The 22,183-nt window shown below is 41.0% G+C and overlaps 1 protein-coding gene across 1 annotated transcript in view; it reads left to right on the top strand.

Annotated features, from left to right (window-relative positions):
• Positions 1-22,183, top strand: part of pipox (pipecolic acid oxidase) — a 59,382-nt gene that overhangs the window by 1,882 nt on the left and 35,317 nt on the right. The window contains exon 3 of the mRNA XM_060847940.1: positions 13,645-13,793. Within this exon, the coding sequence (XP_060703923.1) occupies positions 13,645-13,793 (149 nt within the window). The remainder of the gene's footprint in view (positions 1-13,644; positions 13,794-22,183) is intronic.

Genomic DNA, 22,183 nt, shown 5'->3' with positions numbered 1-22,183 from the left:
AAAAGTACAAGATATTCACATTCACAAACAACAAGGGTTCAAAGGATAGATAGCAGTCACGCTGATATGGAAAAGGCAGTAAGGCAAAATCTGAACATTTGAAATCTCAGCTGAATGTACCAGAAATACTTAGAAGGACAAGCCGTGGAAGGCGTCAAGTAAACATTTTAAATCAGTTTATCTTTACTTTGGTTTTCACAGAAGACCATTGACCTGAAACATTTAGTCAAACACAAGTCAGGAAGTGTTGATGATTATTAATGTCAGCGCACAGTCAGTTATTGAATAGTGCTCCTTCATGTCAGATATAACTGGGAAGAAGCACTCAGGGTGACAAAGGCACACAATTTAGACTGAATGGGGGACTTTGATGTTCAGGATCAATGGTTGATCAGTAACACTATTGTTGACTGAACTGGCTGAGTCCTAAAGGACAAATGGGCTGGTAGGCAGTGGTAAAGAAATCCAACATGAGGGAAAAATCAAATTGACCTTGTCCTTACCAAATTCCCTGTTACAGTATTGGTGGGAGTGATCACTACAATTTTCTTATGGAGACAAAGGGTTGGACATTGCCAGAAATTAGCTAATTGTCGTAGTTGTCTAGTTCCCTTCTTTTTGGGGAGGGAAGGCGCTGCCTTCTGTGAGACCACAGAGCTTTCTCAAGCTATCCTCAGAACTCAGCTCATTAACTATGGTGCCTCACTCGTCAAATGCTAACTTGACAAACGTTTCCGCTGGTTATACCAGGCAGATTGGACAAATTTAATTCATCATGAATTTGACATTTTCATTGCAAGCATGGGCCCCAGCTCAGGGACACCACTGGTTCGTAATGGCCTCAATGCTGCTGCTTCTATCTGTCATCAGTTATGCCACTGCTAGAGTCTTTCAAGCTGACACCGCTGGCAGCTTTCTCTCTGTCTGTCTGTGCAAAACCACACAGCTAAACCCAGTACAAAAATATACCTCCTTGGCAACCTATCCCCACATCAATGTGGCACCATTAGGATTTTTCAAACAGAGATTCCAACCAATCATGCATAATCTACAAACCTGTCTTTAAAAATACATGGATAGTTTAAGGACTTGCTTATGTTTGGCTTTTCAAATCCTTCTTTCACCTGGGACTGACATCAATATTTTAAACTCAGCTCTACCAAGAAATTCAGGAAGGGGGTCACCAATTGCTTATGTTTACTCACTTCCACTTTGAGCATCTTGACGTAAACAAGTAGTATCCTTTGAATATAATTATCTTAGGGATGTTTTCCAGTTCCTCAAGACCAGGATTTTCATTTTAATGTAAAAATGTAATTTTCAAAAACTGCAAGTTATATTTCTGAAACAAATATTCGTAACAGTCTCCATTTAAGTGGTATTTCCCATCTTCATAAGAAGGATTGCATTGTCTGCTGCTTTTGCCTTGTTAGAGGGGACTTCAGGCACACCCCCTATGTGAATCTGCTGTAAATAGGTACAGAGGGTTTGTAGCCATTTATTTTTATTTCTCCCATTTTACAGAACACTTTCAATAGTAGTTTCTGTTAAGTTGCTTTGTCATTTCTCTGAAAGCTTAGTTTTATCTATTAAAATTTAATGTATATCTAACTCAAAATAGTCAAATGTTGTCTGCTAATTCACCAGAAACTGACAGACATTGAAGTGTTACAAAGCTCAGGTCAGGCAGAAACATTCGTAAGAGGAGAAGAATGTAAAAAGAATTGCACATCGAAATGTTCGAGAAAACATCAAGGCATCTAAATAAAATTTGATTGGGTTTTGTGATTGTCAGCGAGTTAAGTTTAAACTTATTGATCAGAGTTTTTTTTAGGCAGTATTTGCACATTTGCAATATTGCAGGGCATAAATTGAAGAAGCCTGATCAGGAGGTCAGCATTCATCAGATCCAAACGACCTGACAATGACTGAAGGAAATGGTTTTATGGGCTCTGGGCCAATATGGCCTCAGTTACAGGGCTGCATGGTGTCTCTGAAACCTGTACCTTAGGGCCAGCACTGCCGGTAGTAATGAAGGGTCACCTCTGCCTCAATGTTTCATTTTATGCTGCATTCCAGATTGGGAACTAACTGCAGTGCTGAAAATGTGTTGCTGGAAAAGCACAGCAGGTCAGGCAGCATCCATGGAGCAGGAGAATCGACGTTTCGGGCATGAGCCCTTCTTCAGGAATCAAAGCATCTAAATAAAATTTGATTGGGTTTTGTGATTGTCAGCGAGTTAAGTATAAATTTATTAATCAGAGTTTTTTTTTAGGCAGTATTTGATTCCTGAAGAAGGACTCATGCCCGAAAAGTCGATTCTCCTGCTCCTTGGATGCTGCCTGACTTGCTGCGCTTTTCCAGCAACACATTTTCAGCTCTGATCTCCAGCATCTGCAGTTCTCACTTACTCCTGGAAGAACTAACTGCAGTGTCAACCTGTGTGCTAATTGCACATTTATCAGTAATCATTTATCAGCATAGGTCAGCATAGCTATCCCTTTAATCTTCTTTAACATTGAACAGTCATAATACAATTCTATGTGACTGCATTGTTGCCTTCCCCAAAATTAAGGCCAATATTTCAGATGATAATTTGTCGGGAGGTTAATGACAGAGGGTAGGTCTTGTTAAAGGGAACATTCCCTTTTTGGTGGGATATGACAAGTGCTGCTCCCTTAATGCAGCTGTACTGGGGCCAGGGTGGTATTAAAGCATTGAGAGGTTTATACCCGTATGGCAATTACAAATGACAGTACATTCATAGGCACAGTAGATTGTGTAGATGGGAACAGTGTGTTAGAAAGGGGCATACAGTCCAAGATTTTGGAGGTCAATGTGAGAAGTGCAAGGTCATAGAGTAATAGAATCTCCAGAACAGAAAATGTCCTTCAGCCCATCAAGCCTGTACCGTCCGTAATATACCACTATCTAAACCAGTCTCAATTTCCTGCAATAGGTCAATAGTCTTGAAATGTTCTAACACTTCAGGTGCTCATCCGAGTACTTTTAAAGGTTGTGAGGCTTCCCGTGTACCCCCTGCCCTACCCACTGTTGCATTCCAGACCCCCACCACCCTCTAGGAGAAAAAGCTTTTCCTCCAATCCCCTCTGAACCTCTTGCCTTTCCCTTGAAAATAATGCCCCCTCGTTATTGACCTCGTTATTGCTTTCCTTGCAGCCTGTCCATACCCCTCATTGTCATATGCACCTCAATTTGTTCTCCCATCAGCCATCTCTACTGCAAAGAAAAGAACTCAAACTTAACCAGCCTCTCTTCATAGCTGAAATACTCTATCTCAGGTAAGATCCTGGTGAATCTCTTGTGCACAACATCCTTCCTATAGTGTGGTGACTGGCCATACCTGTACACAGCTGCAAAGCTCTGCACAGTTCCAGCAATGACCTCCCTGCTCTTAGAATCCCTACTGTTTGGAAGTAGGTAATTCGGCCCATCAAGTCCATACTGACCCTCCAAAGAGCATCCAATGCCAGACCCACCCGATCCCTCTACCCCTGCATTTCCCATGGCCAGGCCACCCAGCCAGGACGTCCCTGGACACTACGGGCAATCTGGCATTGCGAATCCACCTAACCTGCCCATCTTGGAGTGTGGGAGGAAACCGGAGCACCCGGAAGAAACCCACGCAGACACAGAGAGATTGTTCAAGCTCCACACAGACAGTCACCTGAGAGTGGGCTGGAACCCATGTCCCTGGGACTGGGAGGCTAACTACTGAGCCACATGCCACTCCTGCGATCCACTTTGGATTCAAATCAGGCCAATCAAAACATTTTCTTCATGGAAAGAGATAGCAAGTAGCTGTAACGTGCACTCCTTTTGAGTGAAGGATAAAGGGTGCCATCATTTTCTGACAGGTTTCTCTTCCTGGCCCACAGTTCCAAAAGAAGGAATGTATGTAGATTATGGCTCCAAGGCACACCTTTGAATATAGTGGATACTTGACAATGCTGTTGAGCTGATCTTTGGAAGACAGGGAAATGTAATGAAACAATGTGTATGGGCTGTAGTCAGATTAAAAAGTAAAAGAAATACTGGTTTTCTGTCCGATTTAATTTTCAAGTGGGTTTCAATTTTGACAGCCTTTGCTTCTACCTGGGAAAAATGCTGCAAGATTCAATGAGACATTTGCTTCTGTAACTTTCTGGCTTTTAGCTAGACTCTCTCCAAAATATTTGTAGTGCCTGTTGAAGATTTTGTACTGACGCCTGGTAACAGAATACTTTTCCTCTATCAGCAAGTCCGTCCTGGCAACAAGTTGAGATAGAGCCTCAGATGCAGCAGGTACTAGAGGGAGAGGGAAAGAAGTGAGGTGCGCTCACTCGTCCAGAATGACATTGTCTCCATTCTTCCATGAGGGTGCATATGGAGACTGGTCTTCGCTAGTGAGGGTGATTAGACAGTTGTGACACCACTTCAGAATTAACAACCTTACATCACCACAGTGAACTGCTGCTGTGAGAACAGCACTATATACTGCAATAAAGGTCACGACAGCCTTCAGCCTTTATATCTCTGGCTCATTCCAGATTATCACAGGGGATTAAGTATTAACTCATGTCTATATTGAATAGCTGCTGTTGGGTTTGCAAAAGCCACTTTCCCTATAAACTCATCAGAGGTGCATGAACTTTTTAAACTCTTATCACTTTTAAAGAGAGGTTGATTAGAACTTGCATGTCCCTGTGAAAATGAGGGATAGAAATGGCAAGATTAGGGAACCATGGATGACAGGTGAAATTGTGAAATGAGCGAAGAGAAAAAAGGAAGCATATGCAAGGTCTAGGTGACTGAAAACAGACAAAGCTTTGGAAGAATATCTGGAAAGTAGGACCACTCCGAAACAAGGAATTAAGAGGACTAAAAGGGGTCATGAAATATCTTTAGCCAGCAGGGTTAAGGAAAATCCTAAAGACTTTATTCATATCTAAGGAGCAAGAGGGTAACTAGAGAAAGGATTGGCCCACTCAAGGACGAAGGAGGAAAGTTATGTGTGGAGTCAGAGAAAATGGGTGACATTCTTAATGAGTACTTTACGTCGATATTCAGCGAGGAGAGAGACATGACGAATGTTGAGGCTGGGTAAAAATGTTTGATTACTCTAAGTCAAGTTGGCATAAGGAGGGAGGAAGTGTGGGTATTCTAACAGCCATTAAAGTGTACAAATACCCAGGACCAGATGGGATCTATCCCAGGTTACTGAGGGAAGTGAGGGAGGAAATAGCTGGGGCCTTAACAGATATCTTTGCAGCATCTTTGAACACATGTGAGGTCCCAGAGGATTACTAGTGTTATCCCCATGTCTAAGAAGGGTAGCAAGGATAATCCAGGTAATTATTGACCTGTGAGCCTGACATCAATGGTAGGGAAGCTCCTGGAGAAGATACTAAGGGATAAGATCTATTTGCATTTGGAAGAAAATGGACTTATCAGTGATAGACAGCATTTTTTTGCAAGGAAGGTCATGTCTCACCAAGTTAATAGAATTCTTTGAGGAAGTGACAAAGTTGATTGATAAGGGAAGGGCTGTAGATGACATGTACATGGGCTTCATTAAGGCATTTGATAAGGTTCCCAGTGGTAGGTTAATGAAGACATTGAAGTCTCATGGGGTCCAGGGTGTGCTGGCTAGATGGATAGAGAACTGGCTGGGGAGCAGGAGACAGAGAGTAGTAGTGGGAGTTTCTCAAATTGGAGACCTGTGACCAGTGGTGTTCCACAGAGATCCGTGCTGGGACCACTGTTTGTGATATGCATAAATGATCTGGAGAAAGGTATAGATGGTCTGATTAACAAGTTTGCAGATAACACTAAGATTGGTGGAATAGCAGATAGTGAAGGGGACTGTCAGAGAGTACAGCAGAATATAGATAGATTGGAGAGTTGGGCAGAGAAATGGCTGATGGAGTTCAATCCAGCAAATCCAGCTATTTCCTCCCTCGCTTCCCTCAGTAACCTGGGATAGATCCCATCTGGACCTGGGGACTTGTCCACTTTAATGGCTGTTAGAATACCCGCACTTCTTCCCTCCTTATGCCGACTTGACTTAGAGTAATCAAATGCAAGGTGATGCATTTTGGAAGATCCAATTCAAGAGCGAACTGTATGGTAAATGAAAAAGCCATGGGGAAAATGGCTTTTTTTTAAAGAGAGATCTGGGTGTTTAGGTCCATTATACCCTGAAGGTGACAACATAGGTCAGTTGAGTGGTCCAGAAGGCATATGGCATGCTTCAGTTCATTGGATGGGGTATTGAGTACAAGAGTTGGCAGGTCATGTTACAATTGTATAAGAATTTGGTTCGGCCACATTTGGAATACTGTGTACAGTTCTGGTTGCCACAATGCCAGAAGGATGGGAATGCTTTGGAGAGGGTGCAGAGGAGGTTGCCTAGTATGAACGGTGCTAGCTATGAGGAGAGGTTGAGCAGATTAGGATTAGAAAGACGGAGGTTGAGGGGGGACCTGATTGAGGTCTACAAAATCATAAGAGGTATTGACAGGGTGGCTAGCAAGACACTTTTTTTCACAGAGTGGGAAACTCAGTTACTAGGGGTCATGAGTTCACAGTGCGAGGGGAAAGGTTTAAGGGAAATATGCATCAGTAGTTCTTTAAGCAGAGATGGTTGGTATCTGGAGTGTGTTGAAAAGTGTGGTGCTGGAAAAGCGCAGCAAGCCAGGCAGCATCGGAGGAGCAGGAGAATCGACGTTTCCTGAAGAAACAGAAATTACTGGAGAAATTCTGCACATCTGGCTGGATCTGTGGATCCTGAAGAAGGGCTTATGCCCAAAACGTCAATTCTCCTGCTCCTCGGATGCTGCTTGGCCTGCTGCTCTTTTCCAGCACCACACTTTTCAACTCTGGTCTCCAGCATCTGCAGTCCTCACTTTCTCCTAGTTGATCTGGAGTGTGTTGCCAGCAGAGGCGATTGAGGCATGCACGATAGCATCATTTAAGATGTATCTAGACAGATACGTGAATGGGCAGGGAGCAGGAGGATACAGATCCTTGGAAAATAGGTGACAGGTTTAGATAGAGGATATGGATCAGCACAGGCTTGGAGGGCCCAAAGGCCTGATCCTGTGCTATAATTTTCTTTGTTCTAACTCTCCCAAGTCTAGGAAGCCATGTCCTGAATCAATGCCCCCCTCTCCAGGCTTTTTTCGATTTGTCATGTCAGTTGGCACATCCACCAATGGCAGGTGAAGGGAGGGCAGATTGCAGCAAAGGCCATTGTAAAGAGGATAGAATATTTTGCACTGGAAGTAATTGGAGTTTGAGGGATGAAGGCGTAAAACTGTGAAGGGAGTTAAGCATAAGGAAGAGACATTTAAACCTGAGGCACTGGGAGAGTGGGGGTGGGGGTCAATGAGGATAGGAGAGTTGGGTGAATGAGATCTGTGCTGAGATTTTGAAGCTGTAGGGAACTTGCTGAGAGGAGTAGAGTGAAGAAGCAAACATCAAATTGGGTGGGTTGGTGGAGAGAGGTATGCCTTCCACCTTCCCACCAATACTGACTGCCAGCAGCGGGCATGGTGGTGGACACCCTCCCGTCCTTAGGCCAGTTGAGGACCTCATGGTCATTAAGGGCTGGGGAGTGGCAGATGATCACTTCACAATGTGGGAAGACCAATGGGTCTGCCCTTTCAGGCTCCATATGGATCTCTCCTGATCAGCTATGCTGTGGCTTAAGGAGGGCAATTGTAGCTGCAAGATATACCCACCACCAATCCTGCCAGCAGGACTGCTCCTCATCCCAACTTCCTGAGACATATTTGACTGTTGCAGGGAATCCCACAAATGTAGCTGTAGTTATTACTGGGCGAGTCAGACCCCTGACTGAAATCTGTCTTGATAGATCATATTTTATTTTGTTTTTATTTAACATTGTGATCTTTCACAGAAACACAAGCATGCAATGATGCAGATTTATTTTGAACAATTAAGCAGAAGTTTATTCCTAAATGTTTATTAAAAGCAACAAAAATAAAATAGAAAAATATTAAACTATTTACATATTACACAAGTTGAAAATTTTTAAGCATAAAAGAAAATACAATCGTATCTATCCCAACACCATCACATTACAGTACTTAAAGACTGAGAGAGTTCCCTTCTCTGTCATATTTAGTTTTGACTTATTGGTTTCTTCAGTTCTAGTCTTGTGACTTTGGTAGCCTTTTTCTTAATTAGCCCCACAGTGATCCTGAATTTTCTCAACAACAAGTAATACCTTCAGGATTCTACCCAAACATGTCTGGTCTAGAAAAAAGTGAGGAGTACAGATGCTGGAGATCGAGAGTGTGGTGCTGGCAAAGCACAGCAGGTCAGGCAGCATCTGAGAAGCGGGAGAATTGATGTTTCGGGCATAAGCCCTTCATCAGGAATGGACCTAAAATTTTGACTCTGCTTTTTCTCCACAGATCCAGCCAGATGTGCAGAATTTCTCCAGTATTCGTAGTTTTCATATCAGATTTCCAGCATCTGCAGTTCTTTTTTTTCATGTTGTATTCTGGTTTGGGCAATTTGCTGCATCAATTCTCCTTTCTCCATGCTGTATCTAGGGCCTGTTTAAGCTGTGGTATAGGCTGGATTACTGGTGAGGTGAAATATGTCTTGCATAACAATTGCATGATAGTAATAGGAACCGTTTACATTTCCTTGCTCGGCATAATCACCTAGGAGCTGTGCAACACTCATCTGCTCCTGTCAGGAACACATAGAGATGTTCACTGCCTCCACTCAGAGGAGGAGAGTCATTACCAGATTTGATGGAGCTTAATGTAACATCAATACCTTCAAAACCACTAACCTATATCCCATTTCTCCCTAAACTACTTCTCCAAAGTTAACCATGATAAATTTACATATATCACTACTTTTTTATAATTTTAAAAATATACTTTATTCATAAAATTATTTGGATCTCTATACAATTGGTCATGCCATTCTTGTGCACACATTACATTGCTTTACTTTCAGACATCGAAATTTATTTTTCCTATACACAAGTCTGTACATTTACTATCCAGCTCTTCTGCTGAGGCGACAGCAGAGCCCAAATGACTGCGCGGGACCCTTGTTCTTCTTAGGCAGGCAGATGTTACACAGTGGTCTTTCCCTACCGCGCCTTGGCGGCAGCTGCTCCAAGCTTCAGCGCGTCCCTCACCTGGACCTTGGAATGTGCCAGTCTGCAACACTCATTCGGGGTCAACTCCTCCAGCTGGAAGATCAACAGATTTCGGACAGACCAAAGAGCATCTTTCACTGAGTTGATGGTCCTCCAGGCACAGTTGATGTTTGTCTCGGTGTGCGTCCCGGGGAACAGACCGTAGACACTTTTATGTTACCACAACCCATCTCTGACACACTGACACTAACTCTTAGCATCTGTTGTCTTTGGCTTGCTTACTCTTTGCATTAGCTTGCCTCATGTCTGTTTAGGAGTAAGTGAGGACTGCAGATGCTGGAGATCAGAGTCGAGAGTGTGGTGTTGGAAAAGCATAGCAGGTCAGGCAGCATCTAAAGAGCAGGAGAATCGACCTTCATTCCTGATGAAGGGCCTATGCCTGAAACGTTGATTCTCCTGTCAAAACTCTAGCCGACAAGCAGATCCAATGACCAGCTAGGATTCTCCCTGAGAAAACCAGGGAGATGATTGCACTGTTGGACCAGTGCTGGGTCACTGAGAGATTTTCAAATGACAGTGACTTTCAGAGTACTGCACAGTTTTGCTCTGCAGAACGGAACCACAATTTGATAAGAACGTGTAGCATGACAAGGGAGTAAACACTGATGTCAGAGGATGGCTAGAAACAAGAGGGCTCCAGCAGTTGCCTGCAGTCAAAATGTTTTGCAGTGCCTTAATGATTATCAGTGCTACAATCTCCATGGCCCTATGTTAGCTGTCACTTCCAGTATGTCCCCAAGACAATTCACAAATAGACGGTGTCTTCCCAGAGGTAGCATTACAACTCCTGACATTATGGCCACCAGCTCCTTCTGCACACAAACATTCAAAAAGATTCATACCATTCCCCTTCTCCAGGTCTGCTGCTGCTGGTTTCAGTACAGGGGCTAGAAAAGATAATTTCATATTCAATTTGATCTAAAATACTGTCGATTAAACAATCCCATAGCAACATTCTCATTGAAAATCATACAAATTTCAGAGTATTGATTTGATATTAATTTGCTGCTGTGTCTTGTGGTTACATTCTTGTGGTTACAAAATGCAAAGTGTTTCTCCACAGTGAAAAGGGGGAGAGCAAGAGGTGGCAGTTCAAAAGAAATATTTGATCTTGGGAGCAGACCTTTTGTGTAGATTTACACCATGTGTGCTCTGCCTGAAGGCAGCTCCTTGCCTCACCGTTTGCTGATGCTTCGTCCTGAGCTGGTTTCTTGGCCACTTTGTTGCCAGTAGTGATTTCCCATTGCTGCCTCTTCTCAGTGACCAGCAGAGGAGGCAGGTCTCAAGTCTACTACCGCTGGAATAGTGTTTGAATCAACATTGTTATTCTGAACCATCTCACCATCTAACCAACTGAGCTGTCTCCCGTTGTGCAGAGTACGTGGTGAAGAAAATAATGATGGTCAGTATTGTATTTCACAGTGACTTACATGTCAGATTGGTGGCTTCAGAATGAGTTGCAATATACATCCAGCCAGCTGTTTTAATTTGCTTTGTGCTTGTCTCTATTCTTCTACAAAAATGCAGAAATATTCACACACATGGGAAATGGCAGTTTATGAATACCATTTTTAATTTGTTACCTTTTGTTTTAAGGAAGAGTCCATAGCGTTTATGCTATTTTCTCTACCCACCATGAACAATTCAAAACCAATGTCAGTGCTGGGAGGTAGTTACCTATTTCCTGGCACCTGTAAGTGCCAATCCATTGTCAATTTTTAGAGTTCAATGGGTCTGTCTCAAAGTTGCTCATTATCCCTTTTGGCAGATGTCTCCCAACAGCACAGCTAAAACTCAAACCCATCATTTGCAAATTATTAGCTCTACTCCATGTTCTTGCCAAATGCAAACATGTGAGTTTTGTGAATTCATTGTAACCTACTGATTACCTAAAACAAAACTAAACAACACCTATCATCTTACATTATGTATTCTCCCTGATTATAATATGATTTTAAAAATTGTAACAATAAGTAATTATAAAATTTCCCCTCAAAAGTTATTAATGTTATCAATGTTTGTCACACTAAATAGTGGCAGTCATGTTTTTGTTTTATTTTACATAAAGACACCAGCATTTGTGTAAACCTAATTTGATCACTCTAAACACCCTGTAATTCTAGCAACCTCTGTGGGAACAAAACAGAGTTAACATTTCAAATCATCAGAAGTTTTCATCAGAAGCATATTAACTTTGTTTTCTTCCTACAGATACTGACAGACCTGCTGAGTTTCTCCTGCAAGTTTTGTTTTTGTTGCAGACTCCAACATCTGCAGTTCTTTGTTTTATGTGCGCATCATGAGTTTTGCGTCAGTTCCTCAATACAGCTCAATGGTATGCGCTACAATTCCTCAGATAGACGGCCTATAGGAGCAGGAATTTAAGCACAGTTCCAGAATCATCTCATATGATTTGAGGGTGGTTAATTCCATGAAAAGTTTCATTTGTTTAGAACGGTAAGAGTGAAATTGGACCATGCTTGCAGTAGTGAAGCAATGGCAGAATTTTCATCGCTTCAGTTTCTCTTTTCCATCAACTTGGGAAAATATTGCCAAACATTTATATTTAACACAAGTAAATAGACCCAATTTCACCCCATCACTTCAGGGAATATTACTATCGATGCTTCTGACAAACTCTCTATCTAGATGTCTGATTTAAAAGTAATTTTTAGATGTATTTCAGTGAATTTTCAGAAGCCATTACATCCTTTAGAGATTTGTCAGAAAGCACAAGCCAATAACAATGTTACATCATAGCTCTATGGGTCAGGGGTGTCAAGCCTAAATCATTTTATGTCTCTGGATCATTTTGATCCAGTCACATGGGGACCAGTACAAACTTCAACAATGCCTACATTTTCATCGTGGCTAACAGAGAGCAGCACTCTACTTATTGATGTTGGTGTTGCACCACGTTTCAAAAAAAAGTTTAAGATGAATGATGTAAATCCTAAGTTTCATTTACTTTGAACATCTTTAATCACACACAAAAGCTACCTTTATGACTTGCTGAACATTTAACAGCTCACGGTCACACAGTTAAAGGTTGTGAAAATGTAACATTCCTGAAATGTGCCGGCAATGTTTAAAACACATAATAAATGAAGAAGCATATTTTGAAAAGATTGTTAGTTTTTGGAAGATGATTTGCACCAGATGTATGTTAGTATTTAAATTGTTGCAATAGTTTAAGGTTTTACAATATTCTGTAAGAGAATGTTGACAAACTTATTTACTTTTTAAAACCTGCATTATTTACCACTCCTATCCCTACTGCAAATTATTCACACCACACAATCTTCACCCATCTTATAACAATGCAGTATATAATTCAATTTGCCGTATTCCAAACTTAGCTGGACATCACTATGATGACTGACAAAGCTGTAAGAGAATTAAAAATTATGAAGGATTTAGTGCTCACAGGAGTCCAGTGGGATCCCTGGATGACTGTGGACCAGAATTCTGTAAGTATGTTGTGCCCACCTGAACTGGATATAATCTGTCCAGGGGTCAACAGAATGGATTGATGTGGGAAGTACAAGGTTACCAGAGCTCAGTGTTAAAATTAAAATTGTTTTAACATAATATAGGAAAGAGGAGCAGGAATAAGCTATCCAGCCCTTTAAACCTGTTCAAGGTAGATCTTTTAGGTCAACACAATTTTCCTGCACTATCCCCAAATTCCTTGATTTTTTAATATGTAGTATTCTATCAATCTCTGTTTTGAACATGTTCAGTGACTGAACCTCCTCAGGAACTGGGCCAGAGAATTCTGAAGATTCACAACCCTCTGAATGATTAAATTTCTCCTCATTTCAGTCCTAAATGCTCCTTATTTTCTCTGTGGATGTGTACAAGACAAAAATCATGACACAAGGGACATAAACGTGTTGAAACAGAAGGCCAATTCTTCCTGAAACTATCGTATAAATAAAACGGCTGTAATTTCAGGAGACTTTTGTTTATTGAGAACTCTTCACTGCATGAAGCTTGTCCGAAAGGCGTTCTCGTGTCAGCTTGTTCCATAACCCTGTGGCTGTTGACTCTCAACAGTTACCACTTCCATCCCTATTGGAGAAAATGAAAACATTCCAACCGCATAATGAATTATTGTAAAAGTACAGCATTTGTAAATTTTACATGCCAACAAGAAAGATCATATAATGTAAACATGTTTGTTCTACTCTGCTCTACTTTAAAAAACGTCAACATGCTTTCATGCTTGATGTGGTAATGCACAACTAGTCTCTAAACTGTGTGTTGTGGTATTGTACTCTGAGGAATAGATTTAAATGATCAATTGATTTAACTTATAACCTGCGGTCATCCCAAATTTAGAGGTATCTATTTTCCATTTTGATCTGATAACTATATATTTTTAAAAAACAACTCTTTATTCTTGTGTGGATTTATCTCTCTGCTTCCAGTTTATCCTGCCACATTCCCGTGGAAGTTCTCATGGGCAAACTCGGATTATCCGGAAAAGCTACTCCAAACCTTATTACACAGAGATGATGACTGAATGCTTCCAACTCTGGAAGCAACTGGAAGCTGAAGCTAATGTTGAACTATTCAGGTAAATAAGCACCAAATATTCCCAGATTGGGGCATTTCAGAAATAAAACAAAATGTTTGAAATTATACAGCAGATTTTTTTTAATAAGAAAATGAGCTTTTCAGAGTATAATAGGGGAAAAGGCATTGCAAGGGTTAAATGGCGCTAAACTTTTCTATTACGGTACTTTTCTGGCAAATCTCACTGCACAGTTATGGCCTGTTGATATCTGGCAGATTCACTATCAATTACTTCTGTCTATAGCCTTAATTTTTGACTTGTCCTGTGTCTGTGGGATTTGTGACTTTGTTCATTTTCAAAGTATTAAATACAAATTCCCCCTTTTACTGTTTTTTCACGTGAAGCTCTGCTGGATTGCACTCCAAGGTTGCTGATCTACAGGTTAATAACTTCAGTTTGTAGTTTTCTTTGGTTGGAATTAGGAAAATGTTCCAACCTAAATTTACTTTGCAGTTAGAACTCCTTGTCTCCTTACAGTCCACATTTCTGTCCTTAGCCATAAAAACAGTAAATCAGCATAGAAATTGCTTGTGTCAAGTCTAAAAATGGAGCAATCCTGTATTTGACCGTAGCATTTGCTGTGCACTTGACTAGATGGATTTATTTGCAGTTCTAGCTTTTGAAATGTATCCTGGTATGTTTCGGTCTTTCTTAGTGTAGAAGGACTAGGAAGGACAGAGATGCGCCGTAGACATGTAAATGAATACAAGAAACAAGGAGTGGGTCACACCCTCTACTCAAATGACAATAACACATCAGATAATCAGTTGGACTTTGTACGTATAGTTTTCACTGATGTTTAAATAAGATCATAATTGTAATGGAATCAACTGTGAACTATTAATAGACAGTCCTTCTGTACTTCAAATTTATTACTTCTCAAAGTAGTTAACATTAAAACAAAATGACATTTGGAGTGTAGTGCCTATTGTTATAAATGCAAATTCACTATCTTGCCAAACCTCCTGTATGGATGTACTTAATTGAAATTACTTTGAATGAATGAAGTGAATGTCTGTATGGATCAGAAGAATAGTCATAGATCCTCCCTTCTCAAAACTGTGCTAATGTGTTCACTGCAGCCTAAACTTTGTGTGTGATTTTTGAAACTCATAATAAATTTTAAAAAGTCAACCTGATAAGAGATTAGGGCGTTCTGCTGAGGATCCCAGTTCACTGGAAGCAAGGGCATTATCAATTTTGTTCACCGTGAGATAGCATCACTGAACAAAAACATGATACAATATAGCCATGGCAAAAATCAAAATTGGACTATCTGAATTTTGAGGTAGGCTTATTGGTGAGGCTAACTGTTAATATAGGGCAAATCAGACACCAATCACACATGCACAGCAAGAAGTGGCTGCACAAGTGGTTTTAACCCTACAGAAACATTATCCTTCTGGGGTTTTGGCAAGAAATTCTGCATTGAAATATAAAAATATAATAGATTTTCTCCTTCAATCATTTCACAATGCTTGTTGTTGGAAAATATGTTCTCTAGTCTGGGCAAATGTAGTCCTATGATTCGCATTCCTTTATTCAATTACGTTTTGAGCAATTTAGAAGTTAGCTCCTTTTCCTCTGAAGAATGCAGATCATATTAATTTGGAGTAGGTTCTAGTGAAACCAACTGAGTTACATACTATTGCTCAGTGAGTTTCTGAGTTAATCCTAGGTGTTCCAGTTGTACTTTTTTTTGTTTATTTCTACATTGCACAATATTATACCATGTAGCCAGTCTGAATATTGATGAGTGTTTCTGTAAAATAAGAATGGAAAACTCATTCTTTTCAGCCAACAGCCTTTAACATTTTTAAAATTTGTTTATGTTAGCTGTAAATTTAGTTTTTTTTAATTTTAAATAGGCTACATCAGGCTGGAAATAATAAATTTATTCACTTTCTGCTTGATGTATTACTTAAATCACTATTGTTCACTCTGTAGAAAGTAGTAACTGTTCACGTTCTATTAAATTCTCTGTTGAAAATATTAATCATGTACCAGAATGTGAGTTCCTTGTGAATATATTTCTTTCATGTTAACAACTGAGGCTAATATTTAAGTAGGTAAAACCCTTTGAATGCCCACTTAAATAGCTTTTTAATGTATTTTGAGAGTATATTTCATGAGTTTTCAACAAATTGGGGTTTCATTTTTTAAAAAATTCTTTCAAAAAGCTCAGAACAGTTCAACTTGCAGTCACAAACACCCAAGGCTGCCTGACATGCAACAGACCAGAAATAAATTTCTCATGGACACCATGTTATCTCACAGGAGTAGGTAGATGCTCATTGATTCCAGAGAAATACATCCTGTAATGGCAGCTGGTATTGCAAGGGACCTACAAAATAAACCCCATGTTTTCTAATTATGCAGCTACACCACCAGTATTGTTCAATTCCCCTGGTTAATTAAGTTTGCCTGCTATCTCACTGTTCAGTACTTATCTTCAGTAATTGTGTTCGTAGGATTTCTACAGTTGCAGTCGGGGCTGCATTATTCATTGTACACCACAGAAATGTAATACTCTTAACAGAATTTTGACTTGCTTTGAATTGCATTCATTAAACAGTTTCAGACTCCTAAATAAAGGGATATTAGTCAAAATCACAGGAACTGCCAGCATAGTCTCTGCCCAATGTTTCTTTCTAAGTATTGGTATACTTATCCCCATCCCCTAGTTCTACAATGCCATATTAATCAACTGTAGGTTGAAGTGAGTGCCTCAGATATTGGGATCAGGATACATTTTATGCTGGTTAGGAGACGTGTGCTTGTGAGTGGAAGATTGTGATTTAATGGTAATGCCACCGAGCTAGTAATCCGTAAACCAAGGTTAATGCTTTAGGGTCATTAGCTCTGCTCTGTCCATAGCAGCTGGTGGAATTTAAGTTCAGTGAATTCAATCAGGAACTTAAAGACAGTTTCAGTAATAATGACTGTAAAGCTACCATCAAGTGTTGTAAAAACCATCCGGTTCACCAATATCATGAGGAGAGGACCAGGCTATCTGGCCCATGAATTGAGGGATCTATTTTAGATGCACATGTCATTTTAACCAAGGGCCCTGATGATGTCTCAGGGAAGTGATTGATAAGTTTTGTTTTTAAATTTTTTTTTGTTCTGGATCAAAGTGGAGTGAATTTCCCTCCTTTTGGCTCCACATCTATTTTGAGACTTTCCTGCCTTGGACATCTTGTCAGGTCATTCTTTTTAAAGCTGACGGTATCTGTTCAAGTATACAAGAGACAATAGCAACAATGTTTCAGTAGAGTGTTGGAAACGTTGATAAACCATGACAGACACTCCATGAACAGTTTTGGGGATGAAATAGTGGACAGGTGGTGCAGATTACTAGAGAAGGCAGTTATTGTTGGCTCAGTTAGCAATGATGTAATTTGAGTGAGATCTGATGTTTTCCAGGGGGCAGCGAAAGAACATAAGAAAGGTGTTGGCTTCCAGACCTTTGAACCTTTCCACATTCAATGAGGTGACTTTCTACTTCAACAGCATTTTCCTGCACTACACCTTTGATGGTTTTAATATAGAGAAATATATAAATCTCATCCTGAACAAACTAAGTTACTAAGAGTCCACAGCCCTCTGAGGCAGAGAATACCAAATGTCCACTACCCTCTAAATTAAAAAAAAAGCTCCTTCTCATCTCCATCCTATGTGAACTGACCCTTATGTGGACTGGTTTGATATCAGTTTTCTTGCCCCTCCCAACCCCACTCAGCCAACCAGTGGAAACATACTTGTACATTCCCCCTTTGAGCCCATTTAGCACGTTTGAATAACAATGCCACTCATTCTTATAATCACCAGAGAATATGGGTCACTTTATTTAAGTTATGCTCATAGAACAATGCTCCCCATGACAGAGATTGTTGCAGAGGCCAAGACAGTACACAGTTTTCCAGATGTAGTTTCACCAAAGGTTTATACAGTTAGATATATCTTTACTCTTATACGTAATTCCTCTTGTAACAAAAGACCACATGGCATTTATCATCTTCATTGCTTGTCGGACTCCTGTAATTTTCAGTGATTCTTGAACAAGGGCACCAGGTCTTTTTGAAGTTCAGCATTTCTGAACTTCTTACTGTTTAAGAAATGCTGTACATTTGTTTTTTTATTATTAAAGTGGATACCCTTGAATTTCTCCACATTATACTTCACCTCCCAATATATTACCTGCTCACAAAAAGACATAGAGCTCATTGAAGTTAAGGTTGGGGAGGTATCATTGGCTACAGGTTTATGATGTATTTATAAGGTACTAGGTAGATGTTAATGTAATTAATTCTGGACATGAAAACCTGGTTGGCAGCTCAGGTGTCTATTGCACACCACGGTCCATTTCCTATCTAGTGAAGTCAATTAGAGTCAGAGTAGACCATAAGACAATAGGAGTGGAAATAAGGCCATTCGGTCCAATCGTGTCTGATGGGCATTTCAACACCACTTACCCGCACTGTGCCATAGCGCTTAATCCCCTGCGAGATCAAGAATTTATCAATCTTTGCCTTAAAGACATTTAATATCCCGGCCTCCATTGCGCTCCGTGGCAATGAATTCCACAGGCCCACCACTCTCTGACTGAAGAAATGTCTCCTCATTTCCATTCTAAACAGAGCCCCTCTAATTCTAAGGCTGTGCCCATGGCCCTAGTCTGCCCGCCTAAGGGAGATAAATTCCCGGCATCCGCCTTTCTAAGCCACGCATTATCTTGTAAGTTTCTATTAGATCTCCCCTCAACCTTCTAAACCGTAATGAATACAATCCCAAGACCCTTGGCTGTTCATCATATGTTAGCCCTACCATTCCAGGGATCATCCGTGTGAATCTCCGCTGGACATGCTCCAGTGCCAGTATGCCCTTCCTGAGGTGTGGGGCCCAGAACTGGACACAGTATTCTAAATGGGGCCTAACTAGAGCCTTATAAATTCTCAGGAGCACATCGCTGCTTTTACATTCTCTTGAGATAAATGACAACATTACATTTGCTTTCTTAACCACAAACTCAACCTGCAAGTCAACCTTTAGAGAATCCTGGACTAGACCCCCTGGATCCCTTTGTACTTTTATGAATTTTCTCACCATTTAGAAAATAGTCCATGCCTATATTCCTGTTTCCAAAGTGCAAGACCTCGCATTTGCTCACGTTGAATTTCATCAGCCATTTCTTGGACCGCTCTTCTAAACTGTCTAAATCTTTCTGCAGCCTCCCCATCTCCTCAGAACTACCTGCCTGTTGGCCCAACTTTGTATCATTGGCGAACTTTGCCAGAATGCTCTCAGTCCCCTCGTCCAGCTCACTAATATATAAAGTGAACAGCTGCAGCCCCAACACTGAACCCTGCGAGACACAACTTGTCACTAGCTGCCATTCTGAAAAAGAACCTTTTATCCCAACTCTCTGCCTTCTGTCAGACAGCCAGTCATCAATCCATGCCAGTCACTCACCTCGTACACCATGGGCCCTCACCTTACTCAGCAGCCTCCCATGAGGCACCTTATCAAAGGTCTTTTGGAAATCTAGGTAGATAACATCGACTGGGTTTCCCTGGTCTAACCTACTTGTTACCTCTTCAAAGAATTCTAACAGGCATGACCTCCATTATGAAATCCGTACTGACTTGTTCTAATCTGACTCTGCACTTCGAAGAATTTACAAATCTCATCCTTAACAATGGATTCTAGAATTTTACCTACAACTGAGGTTAGGCTAATCGACCTATAATTTTCCATCTTTTGCCTTGATCCTTTCTTGAACAAGGGAGTTACAACAGTGACTTTCCAATCATCTGAGACTTTCCCTGACTCCAGTGATTTTTGAAAGACTACAACCATTGCCTCCGCTATTTCTTCAGCCACCTCCCTCAGAATTCTAGGATGTAGCCCATCCAAGGAAATTTGTCAATTTTTAGACTTTTTAGCTTTTCTAGCACTTTCTCCTTTGTAATGGCCTCAAATACTCAACTCTGTCCCTTGACTCTCTTTAATTGTTGGTTCCTCAATTCCACCCACCCAGACTCCACATCATCTGACCCTATGTCATTCAGTGCCATAGATTTAATTTCATTCTTAACTAACTAGGCAACATGCCTCCCTTCTGTCCACTCCGTCTTTTCGATAAGTTGTAAATCCTTGGGTGTTTAAGTGCCAGTCCTGAACCTGCTGCAACCACGTCTCTGTGATGCTTACCACATCATAATCATTCAGAATGATTTGTGCTGTTAATTAATCTATTGTTACAAATACTACGAGCATTCAGGTAAAGCACCTTAATGCTAATTTTCTTATCCTCATGATTTCCATCATTCCAGTAATATGTCCTAAGTTATCCTTCCTTTTTACTTCATTCCTAGTCTGCCTTGAACTTAAACCCTGCACACATGCTAACCTGCTGCTTATCTTTCTACTTGACTCCATACTTGCTGATGCTTGCCCTTCTCCACCCCCGACTCTCAAGTTTAAAGTCAAAGAGATGACATAAAGTCATAGAGATGTACAGCATGGAAACAGACCCCCTGCTCCAACTCATCCATGCTGACCAGATATCCTAAATTAATCTAGTTCCACTTGACAACATTTGGCCCATATCTCTCTGAACCCTTCCTATTCATATACCCATCCAGATGCCTTTTAAACCACTTCCTCTGGAAACTCATTCCTTGCATGCACCACCCTCTGTGTGGCAAAATTTGCCCCTTAGGTCCCTTTTAAATCTTTCCCCTCTCACCTTAGGTTCTGGACTCCCCTACTCCATGGGAAAGACCGTGTCTATTTATCTTATCCATGTCTCTTAAAGGTACTCTGAGGAAAATAGACACCAAGGGCGGTTAGATAGGTAACATGGGTGAGACCATGATATGTGAAAGTCAATGCTGAGAAGTTTGAGGTAATGTTGAGTTGATTAGATTAGATTAGATTCCCTACAGTGTGGAAACAGGCCCTTTGGCCCAACAAGTCCACACCGACCCACTGAAGAGTAACCCACCCAGACCCATTTCCCTGTGACTAATGAACCTAACACTATGGGCAATTTTAGCATGGCCAATTCACCTAACCTGCACATCTTTGGGCTGTGGGAGGAAATCAGAGCACCCAGAGGAAACCCATGCAGAGAATGTGCAAACTCCACACAGGCAGTTGCCTGAGGCTGGAATCGAACCTGGGATCCTGGTGCTGTGAGATAGCAGTGCTAACCACTGAGCCATTGTGGTAGTACGATCAAGGAAAGAAAGTACATGTTAAATATACAAATATAATGGAGCTGTAAAATAGGAGAGACTCAAGGGAGCTTCAGCGGAAATCTTTGAAGATGGCAGAATAAATTGACAAAGCACTTAATAACACACATGGGACCCTGGGCTTTACAATTGGCAACACAGACAAAAGCCAAGAAATTAAACTAAACCTACGTAATGCAGTAATTTGTCCACCTTTGTCACATCATGCCTAATCTGGGCAGTAGATTTTAGAATGGACGTAAGACAATGCTGGATATGTTGAGCAGGGCTTGCAGTACATAGAAAAAGAGGTTTCTAATCAGTGACCCTCTGACAGAACAACCCTAGCATTTTCTGTTTTTATGTCCAATTTTCAGACAAGATGATGATGGCAAAATTCCTTCTGAAGCACAGAAAAACAGGAGTAGGCTAGTCAATATGAGCATGGCTGGTCATCCAACACTGTAAAGGATGTTAAGTGAACCAGATGGGTTTTTAATGACAAATAATAATTGGTCACCATTACTGCAACTATCTTTGTAGTCCAGATATATGGGCGGCATGGTGGCACAGTGGTTCGCAATGCTGCCTCACAGCGCCTGAGACCCGGGTTCAATTCCCGACTCAGGCGACTGATTGTGTGGAGTTTGCACATTCTCCCCGTGTCTGCGTGGGTTTCCTCCCACAGTCCAAAGATGTGCGGGTCAGGTGAATTGGCCATGCTAAATTGCCCGTAGTGTTAGGTAAAGGGGTAAATGTAGAGGTATGGGTGGGTTGCGCTTCGGCGGGTCGGTGTGGACTTGTTGGGCCGAAGGGCCTGTTTCCACACTGTAAGATAATCTAATCTAATCTAATATCAATTAACATTAGATTCCACTTAGTGACCATAAGACAAAGGAGCAGAAATTAGGCCATTCAGCCCATTGAATCTGCTCTGCCATTCAATCGTGGCTGATAATTTTTTCAATTCCACATTCCTGCCTTCTCCCTGTAACCCTTGATCCCCTTGACAATCAAGAAACTATATATCTCTGTCTTAGGTATACTCAATGACTTGGCTACCACAACCTTCTGTGGAAATGAATTCCATAGATTCACCACTCTCTGGCTGAAGAAGTTTTCCCTTATCGCTCTCCATTCTAAGAGATC

Source organism: Hemiscyllium ocellatum, chromosome 31 (genome assembly GCF_020745735.1).
Source record: "Hemiscyllium ocellatum isolate sHemOce1 chromosome 31, sHemOce1.pat.X.cur, whole genome shotgun sequence".
Lineage (NCBI taxonomy): Eukaryota > Metazoa > Chordata > Chondrichthyes > Orectolobiformes > Hemiscylliidae > Hemiscyllium > Hemiscyllium ocellatum.
The sequence above is the reverse complement of the archived record's forward strand: the minus strand, read 5'-3'. Positions and strand labels throughout refer to the sequence as shown.